Consider the following 13,172-nt stretch of genomic DNA (forward strand, 5'->3'; position numbering starts at 1 on the left):
TGGCGAGGGGCGAGACTGGCGAGGGGCGAGGTGTTGGCTGGGCAGTGGGACTGGCGAGGGGCAGTGGGACTGGCAAAGGGGCGAGCTGGGCGAGACGGGCGAGGGGCTGTGAGGCGCCGAGGGGTAAGGCGCTGCTGGCGAGGGGCGAAGGTGAGTGAAGGCGATGGGGCTGGGGCGAGGCGAGGGGCGCGGCGATGGGGCGCGGTGATGAGGCTGGGGCGAGGTGATGGGGCGAGACGATGGGGCGAGGTGACAGCGAGGTGACGAGGCTGGGCGAGCATGGCTGTGCGCTAAGGGCGTGGGCGTTCGCTAAGCTCGGGCCAGGCAATGGCTAAGGGACGCTCGAGAGTTGTTGGACGAGATGGTGACTCGGGCGAGGCTGCGGTCGAGGGTGATGGCAGGGTGATTGTGAAGCGGCGCTAGGGTTAACGCGTAGGTGAAGCGTGGGCGGGGAAGAGCTGCATGATTGCGACTTTATTTGTTTCCAAATTTGTGGAGACTAACAGATGGCGAGAAGGACACACAACTCACATGTTGTAAACTGAGAACAATGCAATTAATCGAACTTTGAACCTACGATTCAGTTCGACTTGGGAGGGGGAGACTGATGATACCCCATGGAAGACAGGCCCATCAAGTGCATCATTATGGAAGACAGGCCCATCAAGGGCCCCATTATCCCTGGCTCATCCCCTGGCCCATCCCAAGCCCAAGAGTAAGACAGGCCCATCAAGGACCCAGGTATTCTCCTATAAATACCAGGTTTGAGCGTATGATAAGATTATTCACTATATTGTTTTCAGCAGCACCCTTAGCTGCTCCCCTCATATATCCTCAGTCACTGACTTGAGCGTCGGAGGGGCTACGCCAGGACACCCTCCTGGCCCCCTCTTAACGATCTTCTTTGTTATTTCAGGCTCAGGGTAACTTCAAAACCCGCGTCTGGATTTAGTGAAACTTGCTGGGAGCGGACCCTAAATTTCTCGTGAGTATCATCCATGCAAAAATATTATTTTTTATGCTAAGAGTATTACTTTTATTATGAATATGAGTAGGTTGACCCGTATCACAGTTTAGTATCCGTGAGACGATCTCACATGAGACTCACTCCTATTTTATATAGCAAACCAAATCAAATCATTAAAAATTAAATAATTAACTATTTGTTTTAAAATTTTATTTTCAAATGAAATATTTTTATTATTTTCAATATAATTTACATTTTCCAAACTAGCTATTGTAAAAATAAAAAATAAATCAACATATACGGATATTAAAATGATTTAACAATATAGTGTATGATAATGTCATCATAAATTTAGAATAAAAAATATAAATCCTCATATGATTTACTTTAACTTCAAAAGAAACTCCAAAGACCACAAGCATCAATTATAGCCTGAATATTTCTCACAAATAAATGAATACATAATAAAATAATTTGAAATTGAGACATGCATTATCCCTTGATCTCTAATCGATTTAAGCAAAAACTTGTGTGAGACGGTCTCACGAATCGTATTTTGTGGGACATATATCTTATTTGGATCATCCATGAAAAAATATTACTTTTTATGCTAAGAGTATAATTTTTTATTGTGAATATCGGTAGGGTTGACCCGTCTCACAGATAAAGATTCGTGAGATCGTCTCACAAGAGACCTACTCATGGGAATAATAAATGTAGTTATTTAAGAATGTTTTTTTCTACTATCGGAAATATGCTTATTATTTTTAAATTTGAACTACTCCTTTTCAAATTTCATTTGTTTGCATAAATAGGAGTACTTAATTTTCCCTTTGACTCCTTCGAAAATCATAAAAATTGACATGAAACGGATCGGTTTTTATTAATTATGAAGAATAATTACCCCAAGTAAATTTTGACCCAACGTTCGAAAAATTATCTCACATTTCTTGCAAGCATGCATCACTTGTTCTGGTTTGGACTTTGGAGCCTCGGAAATGCCTAACTTATTTGCTCAATTCGTTTCTGACTTTTTTTTTTTCAAATAATTCAACATTTCTTTTCATTTGAATTAACTATGCAAAAACTAGTTTAGTAATTATATAAACAATCAAAGTTTGATATCAGTTTAATAAGTTTAGTCGTCCATTTGCAATATTTTGTTTTTTCCGTCAGTTTGCCAAAACGATAATTTAGTCACACCATCAATATTCAATGTCATTTCACAAATTCAAGGTGTTACATCAATAATATACGGAAAAAAAGATGAAAAAACACCAACTTATTAGATTAAACTTTGACTATTCACAGGATATAAATCAATAACAGATGTCTTGTGAGACAGTCTCACGAATCTTTATCTGTGAGACAGGTCAATCGTACCGATATTTACAATAAAAAGTAATACTCTTAGCATAAAAAGTAATATTTTGTATGGATGACCCAAATAAGATATTTGTCTCACAAAATACGACCCGTGAGGCCGTCTCACACAAGTTATTGTATTAAATCAAAACAGATTAAATCACGTGAAGATTTTTACAATATTTTTTGTTTGTTAAAGGTAAAACCTTGACGGGCTTCACCGATGCCAAAATCTTCCCTAAAATCGGAAATAAAGGCAAAAATAAATTAATTACTGATGAACCTAATTTTTTTTAAAAAAAAAAAACCGAACCAAACCTGACCTAATGGTTCCCATGAGGTTACCCGAACCAAGAAAAAATCACCTGATGTGGCACTATAAATATGCCCAAAACCCTAGTCTTTCTCCTTTCTCTACTAATAATCTGCTCAATGGCTTCTCTGAAAACCCTACTTGGCTGCTTGCCCATTATTCTTTCGTTGTTTGTGACTTTTAATCTCTCTGAAGCAAGAGAATTCGTGGTTGGTGGAAATAAGAAGAAGTGGGAAGTCCCATCTTCTTCTGACGAATTCAACAAATGGGCTGGGAAAATTCGCTTCCAAATTGGCGATTCTATTGGTATATCAGATTCTTCTCTTTTGGATCAGACCACCATTTTTATTTGATTTTTGTTCACCCCATTTTTAGATAGAAATTAGGCATATACTTAATCATATAGTAATCCGTGGTTTAATAAAATTTTGTTTCTTTTGCATGAATGGTTCTCGTATTTGAATTATACTTTTATTTTTTTTTCTTTGCGTTATAAATTCATCTTTTGTTTTAATTTTTTTGCTTTCGGCAACTTTTACTTGTAACTCACAGATCACCGGACACCGATCTTTTTTCTGTCCAAGAACATTTTGTAAATATATATGTAACAAGATTTCGCTGATTTTTTTTCCAAGTTAAATCGATCTTGCTCTTAACATTTTCTCGTTTTTTTCCCAAAGTATTGAAGTACGATTCGAAGACAGATTCTGTGCTGGAAGTGACGGAAGAAAACTACAAAAACTGCAACAAATCAAACCCGATCGAATCTCATAGTGATGGAAACACGAAGTTCACATTGGACAAAGGTGGCCCATTTTTCTTCATAAGTGGAGCAGAAGGCCACTGCGAGAAAGGCCAAAAGCTTGAGATCAAAGTTCTGTCAGCAGAACACAACCACCTGCCGGTGGCGCAGGAACCTTCTCACCATGCACCAGCTCCGTCACCCTCGACCGCTGGCTCTCGTCCGAAGACATTGTGGTTTGTGAGTGGCGCTGTTGTGGTGGGAATCATATATTTGATTTAGAGATATAAGTTTGACTTATCAAATAGTCATTCGTGAGACAGATTTGCATGGCATGTTTGTATTAGACCAATGTTGTTGATGTATTGTGTGTTTCTTGATTTTGTCGAATTGAGATTGATATTGGCATTATTATGATTTTAATCAAGGGTTTTTTCTTTTAAAAAAATATTAGCATTAATTAGGGGATAATTTGTTAACTTTGTTTGCTGGATCCGTTCTGGAATGACAGGAGTATTCGCATGTGGCATTTCTATGAAGAATATTCAATTAATTATTTTGAATATTGTTTCACAAAATAACTCCGGTTAAGTCGATGCTACCAATGTGGGTACTGCCCACATCCACTAATATTTTGCCATGTGTCAATGATTTTTTATTTTTAAATTTGACAAACCTCTCAACCATGGTTTTGTTGGCTATTTTCTCTATCTCAACCATGGTTGAGATAATTTCAAAAGTTTTACGTCTTCTCTCTCGGAGTTCATTGTTACTCTTTCTGTAAATTATATATGTTTTCTCCTGTATCACAAGAAAAATAAAAGAAAATTTAAAAGTTTACATTAAAAAATTAATATAATTAACAGAAAAATTTTAAAAAAAATACGATGGTTGAGATAGAAGAAATAGCCAACAAAACCATGGTTGAGAGGTTGGTCAAATTTAAAAATAAAAAGCATTGACACGTGGCAAAATATTAATAGATGTGGGCAGTACCCACATTGGTAGCATCGACTTAACAAAAAAGGAGTAAATTCCATCGAGTACTTAAAAAGGGACCAAATTAAACCATGGAAGGATTAGTAAATGCTGATTTAATTTGATAAATATTTCCTAAAAGGCTACAATTCATATTCAGGTCTTACTCCTAATTAGGTCACGTAAATAATCAAATGAATTTATTTATCTAAGTTCAATTTTAAAAACAATTGACCAATTAAACCTTTAATTATCACCTAGTTGACATAATTACAATTTACATGAATGTGCTATGTTTTTATCTGTCCTTAAAAGAATTATGGTACAAACTATTCTTTTTTAGGATACAAACGATTCTCAGTATCGGAGCCAGAGATTTTAGAATAAGGTGATCGAAAAATGAATTAAACATGAGTGAGTCTCATGTGAGACCGTCTCACGGATCATAATCTGTGAGACGAGTCAACCCTACCCATATTCACAATAAAAAGTAATACTCTTAGCATAAAAAGTAATAATTTTTCATGGGTGATCCAAATAAGATATTCATCTCACAAATACGACCCGTGAGATTATCTCACACAAGTTTTTGCCATTAAACATAGCAGTCAATCCTTTTGTTGACCATATTAATCGTGTGAAAAAGCGCGAAAAATCGAGAAAAACATATTTTTTATAATGAAACTAGTATTTAACCTGTGCGATGCACGAGATGATATTATTAAAAATTAGTGAAAAATGAATAGATATTTCAATCGAAAAAAATATTATAATTATAAAAAATAAAAATAAAAACTATTTTTCGCTATTTTTAAAAACTTTATTAAATACAACGTCTGTCGATTAAATTTTTCTTTTTTTGCTAATAATCACTATCATATATAAAAAGTTTAGATTGTGATAGTCTAAGGCAATGACATGATGCTTATCAAATTTAGTGTATTGATGTCGACCACCAATCTTAATACATATTTAATTCTTTAATTTTCGAGAAGCAGTATATTTTTATTTTTTTAACATGTGATAAAATTTATTTTTAAATCACATTCAATAAAATTAATGAGAAATAATTTTTTTAAAATTCAGTAATGAGTCTAAATCTACATTCACAAGCAATTTTGTGACATAACACGTATTCGACACATTTGAATGATAACAATAATTGTTTCATCAATATATTTATTCAAATGGGTTGTGATTTTATTTACAAAATATCTTCATAATATACACGACAACCTATTATTTCGAAAGAAAAATGAAACATGTATTCATAAGTAAATTATGTATAAATCAGAAAAGTTATTTTATTAACATTTACTATGTGTATTTCAAAATAATGTCGATAAATTTTATAATGTATCTTCTAATAAGATGTGTACTTTCTTTAGAATTGATTTAATCATTTCCATTACGGGACATTTTATACTATCATATATACATAAACTTTATAATATAGAAGAAAAGTTCACATTAGTAATACATAATAATTAAAATTTTGTACAAATATAAAAATAATTTTTTTTTTACTTCTCGATCATAAAATACATATTTTAAACTTAATATCTGTTGTTCTCGTTGTTTCCATATGTAGGTAGTTCATAACAACGAACAAATCTAAATTTAAACGAACATTACATCTTCAACTCATATATGGTGCTAAAAAGAGGTGTCATTTCAGAATTCAATTTTGGAGTAGATAAATTTAGTAAGATAAATATAATAAACTTGATTTCTAATATAATATGTAATATTACATTATTTATAATTTAAAATTCAAATAAGACATCCCAAAAGACAAAAATTATACATTGGATGCTTTTGACAGAATTATAACATACATGAACTCTTTCAAATTATGAAATCTCGAATGACATGCATTTGGTGTCAAACAATTCTGATTATTGAGGGTAACATACATGTTTATTGAGAGTAGTTTAATGTCCATTTGAAAATCTTTTGAATCTATCTCTTTTAATTTTCTTATGCTCTCTTATTTGAATTTTTAAGAAGATAATTAAAGATATACAAAATACGTATGGTTTCTGAAGAAAAATTCAATGTATTAATTCTTTCAAATTAAAATAATTTCGAAATAATATGTATCTGAGATAAAAAAATTTATGATTATTAAATGGTAAATTAATGTCCATTGAAAAACTTTGATGTAGTGATAACTCTAAACTCAACCAAATTTTTTTTTTAAAAATTAAATAAACTAATTAAATATCGTATTTTTTTAGTAAGTAATTTGGGCAGAAAATTACTTAAAATAGCAAATTTTATTTTTGAATGATTTACCTCATGAGTGATACTGATCATTGCAATCATTTGTATTTTAAATTTATTTATACAGTTTTTAATTAAACTGATTGATATAATCAATGCAAAAATTTTAATATAGTTTACGTTTTCAATAGAGTTTAATTTTAATTAGAGTAAAAAAAATAAAAAAACATATAATACATAAATTACATTTGAATTAATATAAATTTAATTAAATTAAAATTTGAATTAAATGAATTGATATAATCAATGTAAAAATTAAAGTGATCATTTATTGCAGTACACACATATCAATATTTATTAAAAATCTTTCCTTTTTTAGTAATGACATTTTGGCGGGAAATTATTATTTTTGATAAAAACTCTGTTTTTATATATACGAGTATTTAACCCGTGCGATGCACGGGATGATATTATTAAACATTAGTAAAAAATGAATAGATATTTAAATTGAAGAAAATAATATAATTATAAAAAATAAAAATAAAAACTATTTTTTCGCTAATTTTAAAAGACTTTTTTAAATACAGCGCATGTCGATTAAATTTTTTGGCTAATAATCACTATCATATATCAAAATTTTAGATTGTGTTAGTCTAAGACAATGACATGATATTTATCGTGCTTAATGTATTGATGTCGACCACCAACCTTAATACGTATTTAATTCTTTAATTTTCGAGGAGCTATATATTATTATTTTTTAACATATGATAAAAAAAATTAAATTACATTCAATAAAATTAATGAGAAATATTTTTTAAAAATTCAATAATTTCGTCTAAATCCACATTCACAAACAATTTTGTGAAATGGCACGTGTTTGACACATTTGAATGATAACGATAATTGTTTCATTAATATCTTTATCTAAATGGGTGATGATTTTATATACAAAATCTCTTTATAATATACACAACATCCTATTATTCCGAAAGAAAAATGAAACATGTGATCATAAGTAAATTATGTATAAATCCGAAAAGTTATTTTATTAAAATTTACTATGTGCATTCTAAAACAATGTCAATAAATTTTATAAGATATCATCTAATAAGATGCGTACTTTCTTTAGAATTGGTTTAATCATTTTCATTACGGGACATTTTATACTATCATGTATCCATGAACTTTGTAATATAGAAGAAAATTATCACATTAGTAATACGTAATAATTAAAAAATTTACAAATAAAAGAATAATATTTTTTACTTCTCGATCATGAAATACAGATTTCAGACTTAATGTCTCGTTGTTTCCATATGTAGGTAGTTAGTTGATAACAACGAACAAATCTAAATTTAAACGAACATTACATCTTAGAAGGATTCAACTCATATATGATGCTGAAAAGATGAGTTATTTCAGAATTCAATTTTGGAGTAGATAAATTTAGTAAGATAAATAGAATAAAATTGGTTTCTAATATAATATACGATATTGCATTATTTATAATTTTAAATTCAAATAAGGCATCCCAATGGACAAAAATTATATATTGGATGTTTTTGACAGAATTATACCATACATTAATTAACTCTTTCAAATTATGAAAATCTCAAATTGCATGCATTGTGTGTCAAACATTTCTAATTATGGAGGGTAATATATATGTTTATTGAGAGTACTTTAATATCCATTTGAAACTCTTTTGAATCTATCTCTTTTAATTTTTTTGTGCTCTCTTATTTGAATTTTAAATAAGACAATTCAAAATATACAATATAGATATGGTTTTGGAAGAAAATTATAATGCATTAATTCTTTCAATTTAAGGTAATTTCGAAATAATATGCATTTGAGATAAAAAAATGATTATTAAATGATAATTTAATGTCCATAGGAAAACCTTGTTATAGTAATAACTTTTAACACTCAATCAATTTTATTTTTAGAAAAATTAAATAAGCTAATTAAATATTTTATTTCTTTTTAGTAAGTAATTTGGGTAGGAAATTACTTAAAATAACAAATATATTTTTGAATAATTTGCTTCATGAGTGATACTGAACATTACAATCATTTGTATTTTAAATTTATTTATACAGTTTTTAATTAAATTGATTGATATAAGCAATACAAAAATTTTAATGTAGTTAAGTTTTCAATAGAGTTTAGTTTCAATTTGAATTAAAAAAATAAAAAAACATATAATACATAAATTATATTTGAATTAATATAAAAATTAATTAAATTAAAAATTGAATTAAATGAAATGATATAATCAATGCAAACAATAATTGAAGTGATCATTTATTGCAGTACACATATTTCAATATTCATGATACATCTTTCTTTTTTTAGAAATGATATTTTGGCGGTAACTTTCCTATTTTGGCAAAAACTCTGTTTTTATATATATATATATATATATATATATATATATATATATATATATATATATATATATATAATACATGTATAGCTTATATAAAATAAATATAGATTAAGAATTTTCTTGTTAATAATATGCAATTAGTTAGTCTAGTGTCGGTTTATAGGTTTACATATATTACTTTATATATAATACAATAAACTTCGAGTGAACTTAAAATTAGTTTTCAAGTGTTAGAAATTAAATAATTTTTATATATATACGACCATTTAATACGCATGCATGTATTAATTTGGTTGAACAAAATATTATTTAAATTAATGAGTATGTTAATTAATTCATTCAACACGATGGGAGATTGTGGCATTTGAATGATTACTGCGGTTCATAATTAATTATGAAAATGAATAACTTTGGTCACATTAAGGACGGAGATGGAAAATGAATATTGAGAGGTAAAAAAATGTTTTAAAAATTGCAGGGAAGTAAAAACAAATATTTAGAAGGAGGTGAAAAAAAATATATAATTATTTTATATTTTTAATCAATGAAATTAAAAAATTGAGGGACGCTTTTTGAAACATGTTTCAAATTTCCAGAATTCATATTTAAAATTTGAATAAAAATTTGAATTTGGTTTACAATTCCCACAATAGAATTTAATTTTTGGATTTGAAATTTGAAATGTAATTTAATTTGGTTTGTAATTCTTAGAAGTGATTCAAATTTTCGAAGTGTTATACACTCAAATATTAATATACAGTTTTAATAATGAATAAATATACTTAATCATTTATTATAATAACAATTTTCAATTATTTCTTTTTTTAGAAGGTCTATTTAGGCGGGAAATTACTTAAAATAGCATACAACTCTGCTTTTATATATATATATATATATATATATATATATATATATATATATATATATTTGAGTTATTTTGATTTTTTAATAAAATTTTAACTCGTAAATTTATTTTAAAAAATGTTTAATAATATAATTTTTTTAAACAAAAAACAAAACTTAAAGACATCGAAATAAAATTTGTCTCACTATTCATTTCTTTGCGACTAAGAGATAACATTTGACTCACCACAAAAGTTTACTCCACACAATTTGTGATTTTGATACCTATAATTTTTATAACTTAAAAATTTATGCATTTATTCTTAAAATTTGAATGTTTATGATAGACTTAATTTAGTTGTGACGATAAGAATCAAAATCAGTAGGAATAGCAATTACCAGAAGTCAATACAAAGTAGAAGCTATCCATTCGCTTTAAAGCAGTACTTTAGTTAGTATTTTACGTCTTAGAAAAACAGTAGCAAAACTAAGCAGAACTCAGCTTCACTAGGACAGTATATTTAACGGCTTTTACTTGATTGTTTCAATCTTAAATGTTACCGTTACTTTATCAAGTACGAGTATTAAATGCTTCATTAATACTGAACAAAGTCATTTAATACGCATTATCTATTTTGGTATGAAACAAGACTGATCGTTTTGTAGTCTTTTTGCAGGAACTTTTTTAAGTAATAATGTTGTTTCTATCAGAAGTCAAAGAAGCTGTTTTAATTATAGACGTTGGATTCAAGTTATCTATATATATGGATCAAACCCATTTAAAGAATAACACTGATTATTTTATCAAGAAACATATTATCTATCCAACTCTATTTTGTGCAACCGCGAACCAATCATTATCTTTCAAGCTCAATTTGCAGAAAAGCAGTACACGCTTCATATCTTACATAAGATAAGTCCTGCTGAAGTGGGTGTGTATAAGTGAGTACTGTAAAATCCAAAGTCTTTTATTGATACCTTCTGGAAACAGAAGAAAGGGAGACGTAGAATATTTTATCTTCGAACTTCCAGAAACAACCACTGTTCTACTACATACTATTATTACTGTTTTCACCTTAATCCATCGGATCGTTTCCGCACTTATATTTGTGATCTGCTGGACTTACGCTTGAACAAGAACAACTATAATCTCTTACATGATTCTAGCACCCTTTGCAAAAACTATCTTCAAAGGAAAGAATTTATTCACGCCCTCTAAACTCTACATCGATCTCCAACAGTTTATACGTTATTTTATCTATTAATAAACTTAATATAATTAAATTATACACCGAATATCGCTGACATATCTAATCTTACGCCAGCATCTGTTCAAATTATTGGATTAAAATGGGTGACTAACAATATGACCAGAAGTGACCAACAATATAACCAACGAAAAAGATGCACGTTGCATGACAAAAATGAAATTTCATCCTTTATTAATATTGCCTGTGAGAAAATCAAACAATCTTTCAAATTCTCGCATGCAATTATACCTCAAAAAAGAAAGAAAAAAAAAACTAAACTAAACAAAAGAACCGGATAGAGACCGATTCAACAGCTGAAGATAAAACTGATTCCTGTATGTTAGAAAGCTTAAATCACCGATCGCAGTCCACTTGTCAAACATGTAACGATCTCCTGCCCTATTTCTTTCGATTCCCCTCATACAAATACATACATTAACAAGAAGTTTTCAGATAACATAACAAAAACGAAACAAGATACAATTTAACATGGTAGCACCAGGGAATGTTAATGCAACAGGAATGCAGGCACCGCCGCCGCCGGGGCAGGGCCAGCCAGTGATCAAGGCTGCTGGAGCGGCTGCCCCCACGATGGGCTCGGAGGGAGCTTACCAGGGCCAGCCACGAATGTCTGGGGCGACACAACATAACACAGAGGTTCTCCACCAGAGGAGCAAGATGCCATTTTGCCCAGCAAGAATGGCCATCGGCGGGTTCGCGTGTGCGGCTATCATTGGCTATTTCACCTTGTACTCCAAGAAGAAACCGGAGGCCACTGCACTTGATGTTGCAAAAGTCGCCACAGGAACCGCCTCACCGGAAAATACTCGACCCCGGAACTAGGAATATATCATAGATTCATATTGATCAAGTATAATATTTATATATACAGATAGATAACTTGTGTTCTCATTGAAATTTAAGGATGTAAGGATGTTATTTTTGTGCTCTAGTATTTTTTTTATATATATTTTTCTGTTCAAAGAAACCTTGTAGCCATTTGTAAAAGTGGCATTATATATGATTCTGATCTTTATAGTAAAACACAATCGTTTTGCAGTTTATTTTCCCCATAGATTTGTTATATATTTAATGTAATTTCTTACATAAAAATTTAGATTTTTATGCTCCTAAATTTGTCAGTTATTGGTTTCTCCCACTAAATTTGTCAAGATAAAGTATTTGGTTTCCTCCTCTGGATCTTGTCATGAGAAATTGTTTGCAACTTTGCTTAGACAATATCTGTTCAATAATTTTTCTTAGAATATGTTAACATCAAGCACTTATATGGCTTAAAAGAACTTTCCTACACAAAAAGTGAGTTACCGAGAATACTGCTATCCAAATTGCATATTAGTTGTTTAGTTATTGATTCTAATGGCAAACAGTTAGTTAATCACAAAAACTCTAATGAGACGGTTTCACAGTCCATTTTTTTTTTGTGACGGATCTCCAATTGGATTCGATTAATTAAAAAATATTAATTTTTACGCTAAAAATATTACTTTTCACTTTAAGTTTGTATCGAATTGACGTGTCTCACGAAAATAGATTTGTGAGATCTTCAAATAAATAAACATTTTATTATTGTGATCTGAAAAGTATCAAAATATAATATGAATTGATATCATAAACTAAGTATGCATACGTTTTTTTATGAAAATCTCTTCGATATATCTACTCGATGTTTCAATGTTATGGGTTATATATATCTAAAACACTCTTAAATAAATGATTTAATATGAAAAACACTCTTAAATTTAATATTACTTTTATCGTGATTTTGTTTGGTGTCATCAAATGTTATTATGATACAAATTTGTAATGACACGAGGCCCCGAAAATCTACCAGGTTCGATCTGAGTTGATCCATCGAATAAAATAATATCTTTTTTAAAATTTAGTCATTACACAATAAAAAGCGTCTAAAAATTAATAAATCGTTAAAGATAATGTAAACTTTACATCAATATTATTTAGAAAAAAATATTATTGCAAATCTATTAATTTATATTCAACTCAACTCAACTAAAAACAAAAATTATAATTATATATTTTCATTTTAAACATGTCATTATAAAATAAAATTATTT

The 13,172-nt window shown here is 29.6% G+C and overlaps 1 protein-coding gene across 1 annotated transcript; it reads left to right on the forward strand.

Moving 5' to 3' along the window:
• The first annotated feature begins 2,764 nt into the window (after positions 1-2,764).
• On the forward strand, positions 2,765-3,804 carry LOC140837945 (early nodulin-like protein 14). Its single transcript, XM_073204023.1, has 2 exons — positions 2,765-2,951; positions 3,326-3,804. The coding sequence occupies exons 1-2, from the start codon at positions 2,765-2,767 to the stop codon at positions 3,667-3,669; spliced, it is 531 nt and encodes a 176-aa protein (XP_073060124.1). The 3' UTR covers positions 3,670-3,804.
• Positions 3,805-13,172: the final 9,368 nt, after the last annotated feature.

This window comes from Primulina eburnea, chromosome 8, assembly GCF_022965805.1.
Source record: "Primulina eburnea isolate SZY01 chromosome 8, ASM2296580v1, whole genome shotgun sequence".
NCBI classification, from domain to species: domain Eukaryota; kingdom Viridiplantae; phylum Streptophyta; class Magnoliopsida; order Lamiales; family Gesneriaceae; genus Primulina; species Primulina eburnea.